General features: G+C 43.3%; 2 protein-coding genes and 1 pseudogene across 3 annotated transcripts; 2 read left to right on the top strand and 1 right to left on the bottom strand.

Moving 5' to 3' along the window:
* The first annotated feature begins 2,318 nt into the window (after positions 1–2,318).
* On the top strand, positions 2,319–6,540 carry LOC125520148 (pentatricopeptide repeat-containing protein CRP1, chloroplastic-like). Its single transcript, XM_048684983.1, has 7 exons — positions 2,319–3,543; positions 4,369–4,521; positions 4,631–4,702; positions 5,005–5,107; positions 5,186–5,299; positions 5,766–6,015; positions 6,106–6,540. The coding sequence occupies exons 1-5, from the start codon at positions 2,416–2,418 to the stop codon at positions 5,191–5,193; spliced, it is 1,464 nt and encodes a 487-aa protein (XP_048540940.1). The 5' UTR covers positions 2,319–2,415; the 3' UTR covers positions 5,194–5,299; positions 5,766–6,015; positions 6,106–6,540.
* Positions 6,541–6,652: 112 nt separating this feature from the next.
* LOC125520149 lies at positions 6,653–8,124 on the bottom strand (annotated as a pseudogene).
* A 3,626-nt stretch (positions 8,125–11,750) lies between these two features.
* On the top strand, positions 11,751–17,675 carry LOC125520238 (mitochondrial carrier protein MTM1-like). Of its 2 annotated transcripts, none has more exons than XM_048685097.1 (10): positions 11,751–12,154; positions 12,232–12,306; positions 13,463–13,591; positions 13,688–13,747; positions 14,358–14,528; positions 15,014–15,107; positions 15,304–15,398; positions 15,488–15,637; positions 15,835–15,893; positions 17,159–17,675. In XM_048685097.1, the coding sequence occupies exons 1-10, from the start codon at positions 11,927–11,929 to the stop codon at positions 17,286–17,288; spliced, it is 1,191 nt and encodes a 396-aa protein (XP_048541054.1). In that variant the 5' UTR covers positions 11,751–11,926; the 3' UTR covers positions 17,289–17,675. The 2 variants fall into 2 exon arrangements, with proteins under 2 accessions (XP_048541054.1, XP_048541055.1); XM_048685098.1 differs by having other exon boundaries at positions 11,752–12,154; positions 15,307–15,398.

The raw sequence follows: 17,675 nt of genomic DNA, 5'->3' as shown, positions 1-17,675 counted from the left end.
ATATCATGCTTACCGTGTGAACAGTAAAAATCAAAATAAAAAATAAAAAATTCAAATAAATCTGATTTTTTTTTACATGAAAGATGCTTGAGTGCGCCAGGTGAGTGCAAAAATTCGTTGGCAAACGACATTCGAGGAGTTCATGCCAGAGAAGACAAAATCGGCTATGAGCAGCTAATTTTTTTTCAAACTTTCTCACATGCCTAAAATTTGTCTTTGTAAGTTTCTCGTCATTTTTTTGGAGATATTTTGATGAGACGTGCTACGGTGGGCCATGCGGTCCGACCATACTGGCACGTGCGATAAGGGGGTCATGCCTAAGTTAGGGAGAGCGGAATTTCTTATTTGCCGCTCGTTGCCGCAAGTTGCCGGAGAAACGCACAGGCAAGCGGCCGATCAACGTGACTGGGCCGGCCCATTTGAGTAGATCGCATTGGCACTACCCCTTCGGGTTTTTTTTTCTCTCCGGTTTTTTTATTTTTCTTTGTGGTCGGGTTTTCTTTTTTATAATTTTCATTTTTCTTTTTCCAGAAATGTTCAATATTCTAAAAGAAGTTCAAATTTTGAAAATTGTTTCTGTTTTCAAAAAAAATTCCTAAATCTAAAAATGTTCCTTATTTTGAAAATGTTCTTGTTTTATCATTTCAAAAAATGTTTATCAATTGCAAAAAATATTTGTGGTTTCAAAATTTTGTTCACAATTTCAAAAAATGTTCTCGTTTTCAAAATTTACTTACAAATTCGAAAATTGTTCGGGGAGTTTCAAATAATGTTCGGGCTTACAAAATTTGTTCAGAAATTTAAACATGTTCTGCTTTTTTTTAATTGTTCACAAATTCAAAATACTTTCGTGGTTTCTAATTTTATTCGTCTTTTTTAAAATTGTTTGAAATTCCAAATTTTGTTCGTCTTTTTAGAGATGTTTGGATGTTCAAATATTGTTGTTTATTTTACAAAAAATGTTTCAAAATCTAAAACTAATAGAATTTTAAATTGTAAAAATGTTTGCATGTTATGTTTTTTTTTGCAGATTCAGAAAATGTTTACAATTTTCAAAAAATGTCCCTATGTTGAAAATTTGTCCACAAATTCATAAATGTTCATGTTCTTGAAATTTTGTTTGCAAATTCAAAAACTGTTTGGGAATATGAAAAAAAATCACATTTTTTTAGTTTTGTTCACAAACTCAAAAAAAATGTTCGGGAATTTCAGAAAACGTGCAAGCTTTTCCAAATTGTTCTCATTTCCAAAAAAATCAGGATTTTCCATTGGTTCTCACTTTATAATTTTTGTTCTGAACCTAAAATGTTGTCCCCGTTTTCAAACTTTGTTCACCAATTCAAAAAATGTTCATGTTTTCAGAGCATGTTCTGGAATTTTGAAAAATGTTCACGTTCTCAAAAATGTTTTGAAAATTTTAAAAATGTTAATGTTTTAAATAAATTGTTTATAATTGCAAACTGAGTTCCACTTTTTGAGTTTTGTTTACAAATTCAAAAAACGTTCACATTTACGAAAAATGTTCAGGAAGTTGAAAATTTCATCATAGCTTTCAAAAGATGATGAGAAATTTTTAAATTCGTTCGCGTGTGTTAAAAAATATTCCTAACTTAATTAAAGTGTTCTAAATTTGAAGCATTGTCTGCAAGGTTTTAAGTAATGTTCCGTTTACGCCACTAAATGTAGTACTTTATGGTTCACTCTGCTAGTTTCATCAACAATGGTCAATAGGTGGACTGGTTAGCCTGACCCATATGCTAGCAGCATGTCTCTAGTTTGAATCCGAGCTCGCGCGACGCATTGTTTTTGCGATTTTTTTTCGCCAGACAGCTTGGTTTGTTCAACTCAAAATGGGCCATCCCAGTCGGCGCGCCCTGTGCGAAGGGAGGTCTGTTTGCCGCATAATGCGGTGGCTAGGAGCTCCCAGGGAGCGTAACGCATATGCCTGCCCGAAATGACCCGTGCACCTATTGTCCAAGAGATTTGTGCTAGTAAACTAGATTTTTTGGAGTATAAGAAAAGGTCTCAAGACTTCTTTTTTTTTGCGGGGGAAAGGTCTCAAAACTTTGAGGCTGATAGCATAGCTAAATTTGCTTGGTCTTTACATGTTGGAAGGCATGTGTGGTTTCTTCAATCACATGAAATTGCAACGATTCCTTTGAACTAGCTTGAATGAAGAATCGTTATACAGCCTCAAAAATAAAAAGATGGCGTGCCTGGGTGGGCCGTGCTGTGCCTGGCACGTATAGCCCAGGTCGGGCCGTGCCGGCCCATTTGGCTAGGTTGTGTTTGGAATATTCCCCGGTCCATTACTCTTCTCCCATTTCTCAAGAAAAAACACTCGTCTCCCCGGTCGGCTCCAAGCCTCCAACCCAACCACAGCGGGAGCGAGCACACGCGCGCGCTCCAATATCCATGGATGCCTGCTGCCTCGTCCGCCGGCATCTTCACCCACCGCTGCAGCTTCCGCCCCTCCAGCGTCTGACTCTAGGACGCCGCGGCTTCACCATCGCCGTCGCCTGCTGCTCGACCGCGCCGGACCACCACCGGGAGCGGCCGTGGGAGTCCTACGACCGCTCCATCCAGCCCCACGCGGGCTCCGACCTCGCCCGCTCGCTCCAACTCCTCGCGGACATGCAGGCCGCCGGGATGCGCCCCAGCGCCGCCGCCTACGCGCGCCTCATCCGTGCGCTGGCCCGCGCCGGCCGCGCGCTCGAGGCGGAGGCGCTCCTCCTCGAGATGCGCCACCTCGGGCTCCGCCCGGACGCCGCGCACTACAACGCGCTCCTCGAGGGCCTCCTCGCTCGGGCGCACCTCCGCCTCGCCGACCGCCTCCTCCTCCAGATGGCCGACGACGGGGTCGCGCGGGACCGGCGCACCTACACGCTCCTGCTGGACGCCTACGCCCGCGCCGGCCGCCTCGAGGACTCGTGGTGGGTCCTCGGCGAGATGAAGCGCCGGGGGATCCGGCTGGGCACCGCCGGGTACAGCACGCTGGTGCGGCTTTACAGGGACAGCGGCATGTGGAAGAAGGCCACCGACCTCATCATGGAGATGCAGGAGCTCGGGGTGGAGCTCGACGTCAAGATTTACAACGGCTTGATCGATACGTTAGGCAAGTACGGGCAGCTCGCCGACGCGCGCAGGGTGTTTGAGAAAATGCGTGGGGAGGGGATCAAGCCGGACATCGCTACGTGGAACGCTTTGATTCGATGGCACTGTCGGGTTGGGAACATGAAGCGTGCCCTGCGATTCCTTGCTGCTATGCAGGAGGAAGGGATGTACCCGGACCCGAAGATCTTCATTACGATCATCGGCAGGCTGGGGGAGCAAGGGAAGTGGGATGAGCTCAAAGAGCTGTTTGATAAAATGAGGAATCGAGGGTTCAAGGAGAGTGGTGCAATATATGCAGTTTTGGTTGACATTTACGGTCAGTATGGCCACTCTCGCGATGCCCAGGAATGTGTAGCTGCTCTTAAAGCTGAAAACCTGCAGCTTTCTCCTAGTATCTTCTGCGTCCTGGCGAACGCTTATGCTCAACAGGTTAGTGCCACTGGAAATGGAGCAAACCAATTTCATAGTGGAATGATATGTTCTTTAATATCTCCCAGTGCATGCTAAGATTTCCTGTCAAAACAATGATGTTAAGTCTCCAGAAGAATTAATAACACAAACCGTAGTTCTGGTCCTAGAATAGTGATCGGCTATAAATAATTCACTGGAAGTCCAACTTTTTTCTGCTTAAATCGGTTACATCAAACAATAAGATTGCCATGGCAAATAATTACATCTGTTGGGTAGATTTTGTATTTTGTGTTATACAGAAACATAAGTGAGCCGACTTGCAACTTCTTTTTTGCCATGTGGTACATTAGCTTATCCAAAACAGTATGCCCCAAGAGCGAGTAGTTTGGCATTACTTGCTACTATATGGTTGTAATAGTATAAAAATCTTGAAATATAGCCATTGTAGTTGTTTTCTCCTTCAAAAGAAGCTTAATTAGTACCGTTAACATCAATATATATCTGCCTCTTAGCACTTGAAACTCTGAAAGTTACATCGAGAAATTACAGTACCATTACAGGCAACTATATTTGCTAGGTAGATTTTGCATTTTGTGTTACCTTGAGCTGATTTACATGAACTATTTTCCATCTAATTTAGCGATTTAGCTGATTCAGGGTTGCCTGTGAGTGAGTACTTTGGCATAGCTTGCTACTGTGCATGAATAATTATTTTGACTGAAACTTTGCATGAATATTGAGTTTTGTCAGTTTAGTCGCCTTTTCGCTGATCTCAAAACCATCAGTTCCTGTCTGTCCTTTTCTTCTTGTGCACATCATATTGCTTTGGCTTTCCCATTTCAGGGTTTGTGTGAACAAACTGTAAGTGTTCTTCAATTGATGGAGGAAGAAGGAATTGAACCAAATCTCGTTATGTTGAATTTGTTAATCAATGCTTTTAGTACGGCTGGAAGGCACTTGGAGGCACTAGCTGTATTTCAGCATATCAAGGACAGTGTATGTACTTTCTCCTGAATGAGAATGCTGTTATTTTTTTGGTTCTTGTTTGGGTGCCATGAATTTACTTTCTTCGCACTCTCTCTTACCATTGCTTATTCTTTCTCAGGGTATGAGCCCAGATGTTGTCACTTACACTACTCTAATGAAGGCTTTCATGAGAGTAAAAAGATATGAGAAGGTCCGCCTGCTGTATTTGTAGTTTTGATTACTTCAGTTGCTTAAATATCCATATGCTTTGTTGCCGACAGAAAACCTTGGTAAAAACAATAGGATTTTTTCAGCTATTAACTCTTAACTATAGAAGAGTTCTTTTTGGGTGACATGCAATTGCAACTCTCTCCTTAGCTAATGAAGATTTAATTTTCTTGATACGGTGCCAATTATGATTATATATACTATTGAGATTTTGAACCATTAGAGAAATCTACGTGCCTAGATAATTTGACGAGCTTGAAATAGTTTTCTCATTTTCTTGAACAGGTTTCAGAAGTATATAGTGAAATGGAGCGTGCTGGCTGTACCCCAGATAGAAAAGCTAGGGAAATGTTGCATGATGCGTCTGTTACACTGGAACAAATGGGATGTAAGTGTTTCATTTGCACTTTTGCAGCTGTTTTCTTGTGGTTTTCAAGGATGTATTGGTTGACGCATGCTTTGCCAGATTATTGAAATTGGAACCCCAGCAGCTCTGAAGTGGCTCTTATGTTAATGTCTATAACTACAAGAACCCCTACTTTGCTAGCACATGCTTGATGGATCTCTTGTAAAGTAAAATGTAAGTGCGCTGATTGTATTTACTCTGAAATTTGCATATAAATGGTTCTCCGGCTCTCCTAATCTCGTAACACTTATGATGTCCTTTTGCATGAAGTTGCCCCTTTATATATTTTTTATTTTCTTATATAAGTTTTTTGGGGGAATAGTTTGGATTGCTTACCACATGTGTCACGTGGTTATTTTCTTATCAGTTTTGCTAAAGCACATCTAGATATGCTGAATGAGATGAAAACAACTTAAATAGTACCTTGATTAGGACAAGGAAGGTTAGGCCTCAACTTAATATTATCTTCCAAATTGAGGAGCTCCTGCGCTCCTGATTTCTTTGAATTGAAACAAAAAGTGTTCGAACGGCTTCAACTTCTATGAAGTATAATAAGTGTTGTGCAGATGTTCATTTATCACCTACCCATTTCATATTTGAAGGTATGGTTCTCACACTTTGGCCCTTTTTAAAATGGCAGAACATGAGACAGCAATTACTTTTCACACAGAAAGGTTCTAGTCCACGTGCTGTGTTTCGTGGAATCTGGAGAATCTCCCTCTGGCATTTTCTCCAATGGTGGTCGTTTGTTGTGGAGTAATAATGGGGCCAGCAATCACAAGATTCAGAACAACCGTGATTCTTCCTCAGTTTTAGTTAGACTGGAGCTCTGAGGTCGAGCATAAGTTCAAATCATCCGGCGCCTGCATATTTCTGGCTCCACAATGCAGGTATGCAAACAAACAAACAGCCCATCGCTATTACCTTCATTTACGACGTAGGATCACCTGATATGTGCTTGCCTTTGTACTGGAGTTCAGATTTCATAGTCGAGGAAACAGTTAAAGGAGACTTTCGGGGATCTGGACAGGAAAAAGATGGTGAAGTGTATCATAAGTTTGAAATTCCATTCGTTGCCCTCTTCCTGAACCACACTGCATCGTGGTTTTCAGAATATTAGGTGTACTGAGCTTTGACTTGTATATCATCAGGATAGCTTATGAAAACAATCATCTTTGGAAGTAGACAACTCAGATGATTCTCTGTAACCATTTTCATAGGGCTACTTTTTTTTGTCTTCACTTTACATTCCCTCTGCCTCCGCCAATAGGCTGTGAACTCGAAATAGGATCAAATAATTAGGTTAAGTGTCACTGTCCCTGTGTTTGTCTGTGTGCCGCAATCTCTAGTATTATTCTCTCGCCCAACTTGTATTTGTACTGAATTTACTAATAGGCAGATTATATCTTTGTCAAGTTCTGTACCTTGGTGCATGTAATGGTGGTTATGGTTTGTGATTTTAGACATAACTCGTAGTAAGAATATAAGAAACAAGAACAGAAGATCCAACATTTCCATACACCTCTCTTCGTCTAAAACAGCAGAATTTATATCCCTCTTTCTGTAGTCCAACTCATATATAGCTAGTACTACTATGCATTGCAACCTAAACATCTTCATATATATAGTTTGTGTGTCCAAGCCAGGGAAATTTTCCGAAAAGATGAAGCAGAAGCTTTGGAACACAAGGAAAGCAGAGCAGACATCTCTTCACTTGAGCTCGTCGTCGTCGTCGTCGATGTCGCTGAGCAGGTCGTCAATGGCGTCCGTGTGCGTCATGCGCGCGGAGGCCTGCTTGACCCACCGCGCCATCTTGGCCGTCTCCCTGCTGACCTTGACCTGCTCCTCGAGCGCCTTCTTGAGCTTGCGCTGCTGCTCCTTGAGCTCCGTGACCATCCTCCTGTTCTCGTCGCCCCACTCGCCGGCGTCGATGCCGAGGACGTCGTCGCCCGGCGCTCCTCCGACGCGGTCCTTCCTGCTCCTCGCCGCCGGGGCCCTCTGCGGGGCCTTCTTGGGCGAGAAGGGGAAGCAGCACGCCTGGCGCGGCGGCGGCGGCGACAGGGAGCCGTCCTCGTCCCTGCCCCTGTTCCGCTCCCTCAGCGTCGGCCGGCCGCGCCCTGCCCCGAAGAGCCGCTCCATGTCCTCCTCCTCCTCGCCATCTTCTCGGACCGCGGGGACGCTCTTCTTAGGAGGATCAGACTGCGGCTGCGGCGGAGGGCTCTGCTCCTTTTGCTGGCTCGCCGGGGCGACCGGAGCGGGGGAGAGAGGGTTCCGCGTGCGGTTGCGGGAGCGGGTCGGCGGGAGGATCGTCGCGGCGCTGCGGCGGCGCGGTGGCGCTCCGGCCCAGGGTCTTGGCGGGCGGCGCGGGGGCGGTGGGGAGGGACTTGAGCTTGCGGAAGCGGGACTCGAGGCTGGACGGGAGCGCCGAGTCGTCGAGGCCGGCTAGGTGCGCGGTGTTGAGCCTGGCGATCTGCTCCAGCGCGACCAGGTCGGCCGCCTCCGCGAGGATGGCGTCCACCGCCGACATCCCGCCGCCGCCAGCTCCCTTGGAGTACGCCATGGCCGGACCCGACGGCGCCGCGAGGTGGGGATCAGGAAGTTCAGGACTGAGCTCTCCAGGAGTGTGAAAGAAAAAGAGTGTGGGGTGCGGCCGGTTTGGGCGTGGGCGCGGCCGGTCAGTGTCCGGGCCGGAGAACTTGGTGGGCGAGGGAGGAGGAGGGGGCGCGGAGCCGTTTTGTCACGTCCGGCGCGTGGTGGAGCCCCGGACCTTTCCCCGCTCCGCTCCACCTCGGATGCCTCTGGGGGCTTTTGACCGTTGTGTGCCCCGGGCTGTCTACGCGCTGGCTGCGTGGAAAGGCGCGCCACCGCCTTCTCCGCCACCGGCAGGGCGCGCTGCTCCGGCGGCCGTGGAGACTCGGTCGGTCTCGTCGCGTGACCCGGCGCCAGCACTCCGGCTTATATGGGCACGATCAGAAGGTCCTTTCCTCGTTCCAAAAAAGAAACTGTTCTTTCCTTTTCAGCGAAGATGAAAATTGGCAGGCTCTCGATACATGCATGGACACATTGATCCACCGTTTCCATGCAATGAAGAGCGAATCAGGCTGCAATTCATCGCGAATTACTGCGCAGGGATTCGGGGCTTCGGGCACGTTTTCATGGGGAAAACATACGTGCTGTTTTTTTTTGAGTTGGAACATGATCGACATTTGAGAGGACATTTACAACTTTCATATTCATATAGGCCCCTTTTCAAAGAAGAGAGAAGAGATAATGAGGGGAGAAGGAAAAGTGGGCTTGTGATGAGGTCTAAGCCTCTTTTTTTTGCGAATAATGAGGTCTAAGGCTGAGTTGGCGCCGTAGACACGTCCGGACTCCCCTATTCTCCCATTAATTTCGGACAAACTAGAAAATTTTCGAGGTCCGAGTATATATGTGGACATTTGAGGGTTAACGTTGGAGGTAGCGAATAGCGTTGGAGATGCCCTTACACAACGACTTGGTAAATGTGTTTGTGGTAAGGTGAGAGCGGACCTATGACAATGTCTGACATGCATCAATTCTCTTGTTCAGTCTGTCTGATCTGGACAAATAAGAACAAAGTAGGGGATGTCCTTGAAGATGCCATTAGATTCTACTCATCTTTATAGAACACGTTTCTTCTACTCGACCGAATTTGTCTAGATGGTGCTTGTGGGGAAAAAAGGACATCCGGTTGTATTTTATTTATTTTTATATAAAAGAGCCCTTCTCCCTCCGTTTTCATTTACTTGAAACCTTTTTTCTTTACAAAAGCTAGAGCTAAGACAAAAGAAAAACAGAGTTCAGATGGGAAGGCTAAAGCTCAGCTAAGGGACTACTCCCTCCGTCCGCGAATAAGTGTACTTCTAGTTTTTGTCCTAAGTCAAAGTTTTAAAATTTTGACCAACTATATACAAAAGAGTCATAACATATACTCCCTCCGTCCGGGTTTATTAGGCCTCTCAACATCACAAGCATGTCTCCTTTTATAAGGCCCCGCTTTGGAAAGGTGCATGCATGCAACCATTTCATTGGTTGCATTGAAAGTCATTGTTGTTGGTGCAATGGCTGGAAAATTAATACACTTCATGCATGCTTTTTCATTGGCTGTATGCATGTGAGAGAGTGCATTGGAAGTGGAATGAAAAAATTAATGTGGGCAAATTACTACTATGTATCTTGGTCTAAGAGAAGTTGTCTTTAGGCCTAATAAATCCGGACGGAGGGAGTATGACATCAAATTTTGGTACATTATGAAAGTACATTTCAAAATAGATCTAGTGATATTAATTTAGTGTCATAAATGCTAATACTTTTCTCTATAAAGTTGGTCAAAGTTTTAAAACTTTGACCTAAAACAAAAGATAGAAGTACACTTATTTGCGGACGGAGGGAGTACATCCAAATCGAAGTGTAGACAAGCTTAAATGAACCATATCTTACAAGTTCATAGGACAAGAGGTGAAGTTCTTCGGGAAGGAGGAAAGCAGCATGTGGGAGACTTGTATGAGATCTCACATTAGGTGACATCATGTGATCAACCAAAAAAAACATATTTTGACATTTAAAAAAATCTGAAATTATTTCACAACATTCATGTGGGGGTATGTCTACAACTTTGAAAAAACCAGCTCCAAACTCGATGTACATTTGGAGATTCAAAAAGACAAATTCGAATGTGAATAGTGGCATCTTTGAGTGAATTATTTTGACACTATTCACGTCCAATTTTTTTCTTTTTTGTTTCTATTAATGTAGGTCAAATTAGGAGTTAGGTTGAACATCAACCATTGATGTTTATCTAACATTTTTTTAGAATGTTTGAACATGTAGATTAAAAAAAATCGATCTCATTGATCTCACCTAATGTGAGATTTCCCACAAGTCTCCCCCAAAGCACTCCTGGTGCTAGATTCAAACTGAGGATCGACATAGCCTCAGTACACCTGGTCTTCACCCTTGCATCGCCTTGAACATCTCACTAGCAATTTGCTCTATTAGTCTTGTTCCCCACTTCAATACCATTGGATTTTCCTGCTTTAGCTACAATATTGATCAAGCATTAATCTAGTAACGAAGCATAGCTATCAATGCAGCGGGATCATTAATTATTTTGCATGTGAAGCATATATCATTTCTACTCTTCCAAATTGTCGGAACAACGACAACAATTCCAATAGAAACCAAAGGTGTAGATTTTTCTTTGGAAAGCTCTTGACCATGGGCCCAAGGCATTGTTTCAAATCATGAGATACAATTTTAAAATTAGAAGTATGTTACAGCAAACACCAAAATAATGTAGCTATTGAACAAGTAAATAACATATGATCTACTCATTAATCTTTGCCAGAAAAGGGCAGGCCTTGCTACCAATCCAAACCCTCCTTAACCAATACATGGTCCACTTGGCAGTGGCACGATGAACGATGACAGTGGTGCGACAGTCAGTGGTGCTGCTAAGAGGGCGGGCAGCGTGGGTGGTGGTGTGCGAACGTCGGTGACATGTGGTGGCAGCAGTGGTGGTGCGGCGCGCGATGGTGCACTGAGAGAAGGCCGAGAGAGGACTGGATTTTTGGTGACTACCAATAAGGGAGAATGGGAGCTGCTAGACTTGTTTTTTGACCCAACTTCCCCGATACCATAAACTTATTGGGGAAAGGGGATCTGTTGGAGTATTTACAACAGATGGCCAAAAAATTAGTGTGTCTCAAGCTTCTTCAACGTTGAAGAGGGGTGCGGGGATGTTTCGACCGGCGTCAACGGGTGTCTGGCCTGGGGGCGGCCTACGGAGTGTCGGTGACAACGAAAATTGGTCGGGCGCCGGTGAAGTTTCACTTTGGCGGAAACCGCCGCAATTGAATTAGTTTTGGCCAACAACAAGTGATGTATATTTTAACAGCAATACCAAATTTAATAGTTGTAATTTTATCTTTAAGTAAAGCATCGAATTTTGATGCACACAATCTAGCCAAATACTCTCTCTTGCTTGACCAGGGTCGTCACTTATGGCTTATCTCACCCATGGCCTAACTTGTATCCCTCTAAATCTATTAAATTATATATATATATATATATATATACCAATATAAAAAGACCCAAATGGGCAGATCCAAACCATCTTGACCGTCAAATCATGTTATCTAGCGGTTAAAATCGCTCCAATGTTGAGCACCAAATACGTTTAACGCTCTAATTACCCATCACTGCCATTGATTATAAACACGTTTGACTCAACGCTATCCCTTGAAATCTGCCATGTAATTAATATCCTACCATTCCCGTGAAAATGTAATTGATATCTTATCAAATACCAACGTGCAACAGATATATCTTACCTAATATAACGTGCAACTAATATCCTATCTAATATAAACGTGCATTGCACGTACATTATTACTAGTGTCCAAAAGGATTAAGAAAGTTTTGGCTCCCCCCAAAGAAACTAGAAGTGATGTATATTTGCATCACTTGTAGCAAAAATTTAGGCATATTTTTTTTAAAAAAAATTGAGCACCAGTATAGGGCATGTATCAGAGGCTTTTTTTTTGGTTTCCAATATGACCTAGACGTGGTCTCGGCTATTTTATCTTTGTTACAGTCAACCAAAGGACTCCTCTGGAAAAAAACACCGACCCCTCTCCCCTCCCCTCCTCTCTTCTCGAGCCTCGACTCGTGTCTCCTCTCCTTCCACAGAGAGACAGACCACCACCGCCGCACGGCCCGCGCGACCTCCCCCGCGCTCCCCTCCGCCGCCGTATTGATTCCGCCGCGCTGCTGGGAGCCATGGCAGGCGGCTCTAGGGGCGGCTTCCCCGCCTGGATGACCGCCGCCGCCGCGCGCATCGACCTCTCCGGCGGCGCCGCCGCCACGTCCGGCTCGCAGCCTCCCCAACCCGGCCCTCCGGCCGCGGTGGTGGCCGACCAGGAGCTCGGGATGGCCGAACGCGCCCTCTCCGCCGCAAGCGCCGCCTTCATCTCCGCCATCATCGTTAACCCTCTCGACGTCGCCAAGGTACGGGCTCTTCCCAGTTTGTCCTTTTGTACGATTCGTGATGGCTAATAGGTCGTGGTTTTCGTCTCCCCGTGCAGACGAGGTTGCAGGCGCAGGCGGCGGGGGTGCCTTACTACCAAGCACCCCAGATGGCGGCGCTCGGCCCGGATGCGGTGAGCAATCCGACCCCTTCTGTAGGCTTGTGTTTCGTTTTTGCTGCCTCCAATTTGAAGTGTGGATGATACAACCGATTCTGCAAGAAATTTCTGTTGGTCCCATAATATACCCCTTTGAAGCCAGAAAACAGAAGTACCCATGACAAGAGGCGTCGTGTGTGTAAGCCTCTATCATTTGTAGATTAGGTTTGTGTGCTATCACTGTGGGAGTTGATGTGTCAGTTGGTGCGATCCAGTGTGTGTATTGATAGTTATATTTTCAATGTAGGAGATTGCTTCTTTGGGCCAAAAATAAGCTTACCTCAGAACTTGGTTTTGTTAAATTTCGTCCTTGGCTAGCACTTCTGGTAATATTTCTTGTGTTGCGGATTAAGTTTGCTATCGGAATCGCTTCGCCAACGTAGACCACATGCATTTCATTAGATGTCGGAAATTCTATACATCTACTTATTTCTCTTATTTGTTTGTTCAACAAGCAGTGGTGATAATTTTCATTAGTGCACTCTGTGGTTGCACAACGTGCTATTTGGGGTGGGTAGCCTTAGCCATGTCTCTGTTTGGGAATGAACTACGGGTGACGAGAATACATATAGCATTCACTATATCATTATGCTTGAAAAACGACCGGATAAGCTGTACCACAGGCTGGCAGGAGATGTTATGATAATTTTGACAGGTGATTTAATCCTCCACCGATAAGCAACTGGAGTTGGGATGTGAACAGTGTTGCAGATACTGGGAATGGTAGCCAAGATGATTATTCTCAATAACGGTGCAGATTTGATCCTTCCGTAGGTAGATAAAGCATGTTGGTTTTGTCACCTTGTTGCTGATTTTGTTTGCGGTTGGCAAATTCTATTATTTCTAATTACATGCATTTCAAATCTACTGTAGTGTTTCCTGGAATGTAATCTGGAGCGGGGTTGTGCATAAGAAGAAAATGGGCATTAGAAATCTCTTGAAACTGCGATCATATTCCAGAACCAAAGTTATTCATGTTTACATAATAATAATTTTTCATTAATTTAATGCTTATTCATGTTAATCGTCTGAATGAACTCAACAGTTCCATTGTTCTAGGTTAGCCATCAAACAAATAACCTATTTATTTCTTGTGCTTACTAGAGGAATGCTGCTTATGCCTTCTTTCCAGATACTGTCTGAGTTGCGATGCTCTCCATCATGCACACGTGGTATTGTTTTGGGAAGTGAACCTATTTGCCCACCTGATTGCTTTCAGTACAAGGGAACAGTTGATGTATTCTTGAAAGTTGTTAGACAGGTAATGCAGCGCAAATGCCGTTTGCTAGTTTCTTATGTTAGTATTAACATCCTGTGGATACTGATACTTGATATATTTGCTCATCGGTTGTTTCAGGAAGGATTTGGTAGATTATGGAGAGGTACAAATGCTGGCTTGGCATTAGCTATACCAACTGTGAGTCTCTTGCTCTGTCACACTGCATTCTGTTGTGCTTTTTGTTGCGTTATTATTAAAAAAAACTTCTTCTGTGAAATCTGTATAATCATGTTAGTACCTCCAACCTCTCAGGTATGTGTGGAGTAGGCAATATAGCTTGCGCTTCTCCATGCCATTTGCACCTGTTTTCAAGAACAAATTCGGTGTTTTTACAGATCTGCTGATACATGTAAAACTCATCTTAATAGAAGAAGCCATATATGAAACTGTTATTAATCTGCATATGTAAATAATAGTTTGTATGAGCAAATAATTCTGTAACCTAAACAATGTAAACACTTTCATTTTTGTCTTCTGTCCTCAGACATTCTGTCTGTTAAGTAAGGCAGATATCATCTAGCCTGCACATATTTGTTGATCGTTTTCAAGGCGTCCATAAGGCGGTGCTTGAGTGGTAAGGCGCCCTGAAACTTTTTCCGCCTTAGGCGCTGAAGTATACATTAGGCGGTAAGGCGGGGGTTGACCGCCTTTGGACGCCTTGATTTACTCTCAGTTTATCATATCTTAGTGAATGTATAACACACCCTAAACTAATGTTGTCCATGATCATGTTTTTGATCTCAAACAGGTTGGAATATATTTGCCTTGCTATGACATATTCCGCAACAAGATTGAAGATTTTACAAGAAGCAATGCTCCTGGGTTGACACCATATGCCCCACTAGTAGCAGGATCAGTTGCACGTTCACTCGCATGCATTGCTTGTTCCCCAATTGAATTGGCAAGGACACGGATGCAGGTAAATATCCAGTTAGTATATTTCATTTCATGTCAGATAAATAATCTTGAGGACAGTTTTGTTTGCACAATTTTAGGGGCCTATGTAATACTCCCTCCGTTCCTAAATATAAGTCTTTGTAGAGATTCCACTATGGACTACATACGGAGTAAAATAAGTGTTACACTCTAAAATGCATCTATATACATCCGTATGTGGTTCATAATGAAATCTCTACAAAGTCTTATATTTAGGAACGGAGGGAGTACATATTTTTTCTCGTTTTATAGAAAGTAGTATCAAATAGGAAGATGGTGTTTTGGTGAGCAGTAATAAACTAAAAAAAGTAAAACAGTTCAAAAGTCATACTCCTATATTTTTTTTACAACAAACATGTTTGTGTCTTCTAACCGCGTGCAAATTTTTGTGAAGAGACGACATGTTTTGATCTGGGCAAAAGAACATCTGTTTTGAATATCCAATCAAGTAACTATTTATGTTAACAGGCGTATAAGGAATTTCAGCCTGGAGTAAAGCCTCCTGGAATGTGGAAAACATTGCTTGGTGTTCTTTCACCACATGCAAGTTCAAGTCAGAATGGTATGTTGGTATAATTCGTTCTCATTTTGTATTAGCATATTGGTTTATGTTTTCACATCATAATATCAATCATGTTTTTCATTTTTAAATTTGTTATTTTCCAGTAGTCTGTTTTGTTTTCCTCATTCCAACAACCTGAACTCTTTATTTTTGAGGCAAGAAATTGTTCTGATTGATGAATTAATTAATGCTGAAGCAGTGCAAAACTATCGTGTTCTATGGACGGGTGTGGGGGCACAGCTTGCTCGGGATGTTCCATTCTCTGCTATATGCTGGTCAACGCTGGAGCCGGCAAGTCCATGTTGTTCATGTTTTAGATATGCTAAACCATTTAACAGTTGCTTTGGTATCCATCTAATCTTGTTGAGGTTACCATGCAGATTCGAAGAAAGCTGCTTGGTCTTGTTGCAGAGGACGGTGACGCAGCTAGTGTGTTGGGAGCGAACTTTGCTGCTGGCTTTGTAGCAGGTAGTCTTGCTGCTGGTGTTACATGCCCTCTTGATGTTGCCAAGACAAGGAGACAGATAGAGGTTTGTGTATTTCATATTTTCTGTAGTCTGTTTTCTGTGCTATTCTGGAAATAGTCATGAGAGCATTATTTTCAGGTTTGCTCCACACACCATGACCCCCATGAAGCACCATCTCATTTTTACCTGCCATCAATTTCATATGTTCTATTTTTTTTCATTGCCTTGCTTTAAAATTTGCGTATGTTTTTCCATTTCAGAAGGATGCCCAGAAGGCAATGAGAATGACCACGAGGCAAACGTTAGTTGATATATTGAGGTATGTCTTCCACATACTGTGAAGTTTTAAGAAGCATTTCGTTCCAAACCAGTAAAAATTTACATTTCTGCTTGGTAGCCGACACGCAACCTACAATTGTCAACTGGGCTTGTATGTTAATTAGAGCCATGATTTAGTCAGCTGTTTGAGTTGGGCTTGGGCTAGCTTGCTGGGTCGGGCAATATGGGTCAGTCAGAGCATAATATAAAAGCATCCCTGTATTTCTACTGAACTTTGACAGAGAAGCAATAACAATTTCCACTTGAAAAACCAACCAGGTCTCATAAACTTAACAGTCGTCAGTGCCCTCTAGTTCACATAAGGAGCTGTTCTGGACACCGCTTTCCCCGAAAAGCTACATGAAAGTATGAAACACTAATTATTGGAATATATTTACAAAACCTAACAAATTTATATTGTGAAAATAATTTTCTAGATTTTTTTACATATCATGATATGTATCTAGTGTAAATAATCAAATAAATATCCATAGCCGTGGTCCGTGGACATATGCACTGCATTGGGCACATCATATTTACTAATGCACTAGCTTGCCAAAATACACATCTGGAAGTCTTGAAAATATTTGGAAGAAGAAAGAGGCATACACAATGCACTTCAATCATGCTGCATAGCTTTTAATCCAAATCCATCATAGCATGATGTGGGGAAAAAGACAATTCAAACTGTTAACAGCAATGAATAGTACCATGCTCGTATAATTGATTGTTAGATTTGCCCTTTTTGCTTGAGCTGTAGATGGAATTCGGATTCAACATTTTGAGACATGACGGATGTATATTGTGCTAATGTCGTCAAATTTTGTTTAGAATTTTTCTTTACATACAAGTGATCAATCCACACCCTCTGGCCACCTCTTAATTTTTGTGGAAGCTCCTCTTGTGGGAGACCCATAGCCTTGCAAAGGGTTTAGGATCAGTTAGCTAGTTATGTTCATGATCCAATTTGCCTAGTACAAAATCATGGCTTGCTTATTTATGATATATCCCTTGAATCCTTGAACGAAGATGAAGTGGATTGGATCAGGTTTCATGATTGCTCTTGTTTTCTATTTCTCCAAAATTTTGGTGCAATGTCCTGTTGGAGCCTTTTCTTGTGTTGCCTTTCCAAGTCATTAACCTAGAGAGGTCATGACTGGGGAAGTTATGTTCATTCAAACTTTGTAGCTGTAGTCATAGAATCATCCTTCACATATTGTAATCCGCTCGCTGTCCTTTCCACTCTGATCTATTTTATCCTGCTAGGTCTGAAGGTCCAAAAGGCTTGTTCACTGGTGTTGGTCCACGCGTCGCTCGTGCTGGACCATCAGTTGGTATTGTCATTTCCTTTTACGAGGTCGTCAAGTATGCTCTTCACCAAAGGAACATGTCATGACCAGGATTTTGTCCGGAAGATAAAACCACCACCTTCTTTTGTAGTAACATGACATTCCCCAGATCTGTCTAGTTTATGCCAGCCACTCGAGCTTTGGGCAGGGTAGGGTGTGGTAAAGGCTCAAATTAGAGGATCAAAGTGAGCAGCAATCAGGCATTATTTTTCCTGGACGAGGTCCAGTTGTCTCCTGGTAATAATGTTTAAAGGCTTTCAGTTTTGCTGCGGAGCGAGCTCCAGTTTTGTCAGAGGGGAATGGACCATATAACTTTGATTAACTTACGTAGGAAGATGAATGTAGTGTAAGATGTAGCATTGATGATGATCAATAATACCTTGCGCTTTGTACGCTTAAAACTACAGAATAATTTTGTTTTGCCTTGTCTCAAA

This window comes from Triticum urartu, chromosome 7 (genome assembly GCF_003073215.2).
Source record: "Triticum urartu cultivar G1812 chromosome 7, Tu2.1, whole genome shotgun sequence".
Classification (NCBI taxonomy): Eukaryota; Viridiplantae; Streptophyta; class Magnoliopsida; order Poales; family Poaceae; genus Triticum; species Triticum urartu.
This window is presented reverse-complemented; position numbering and strand designations above follow the sequence as displayed.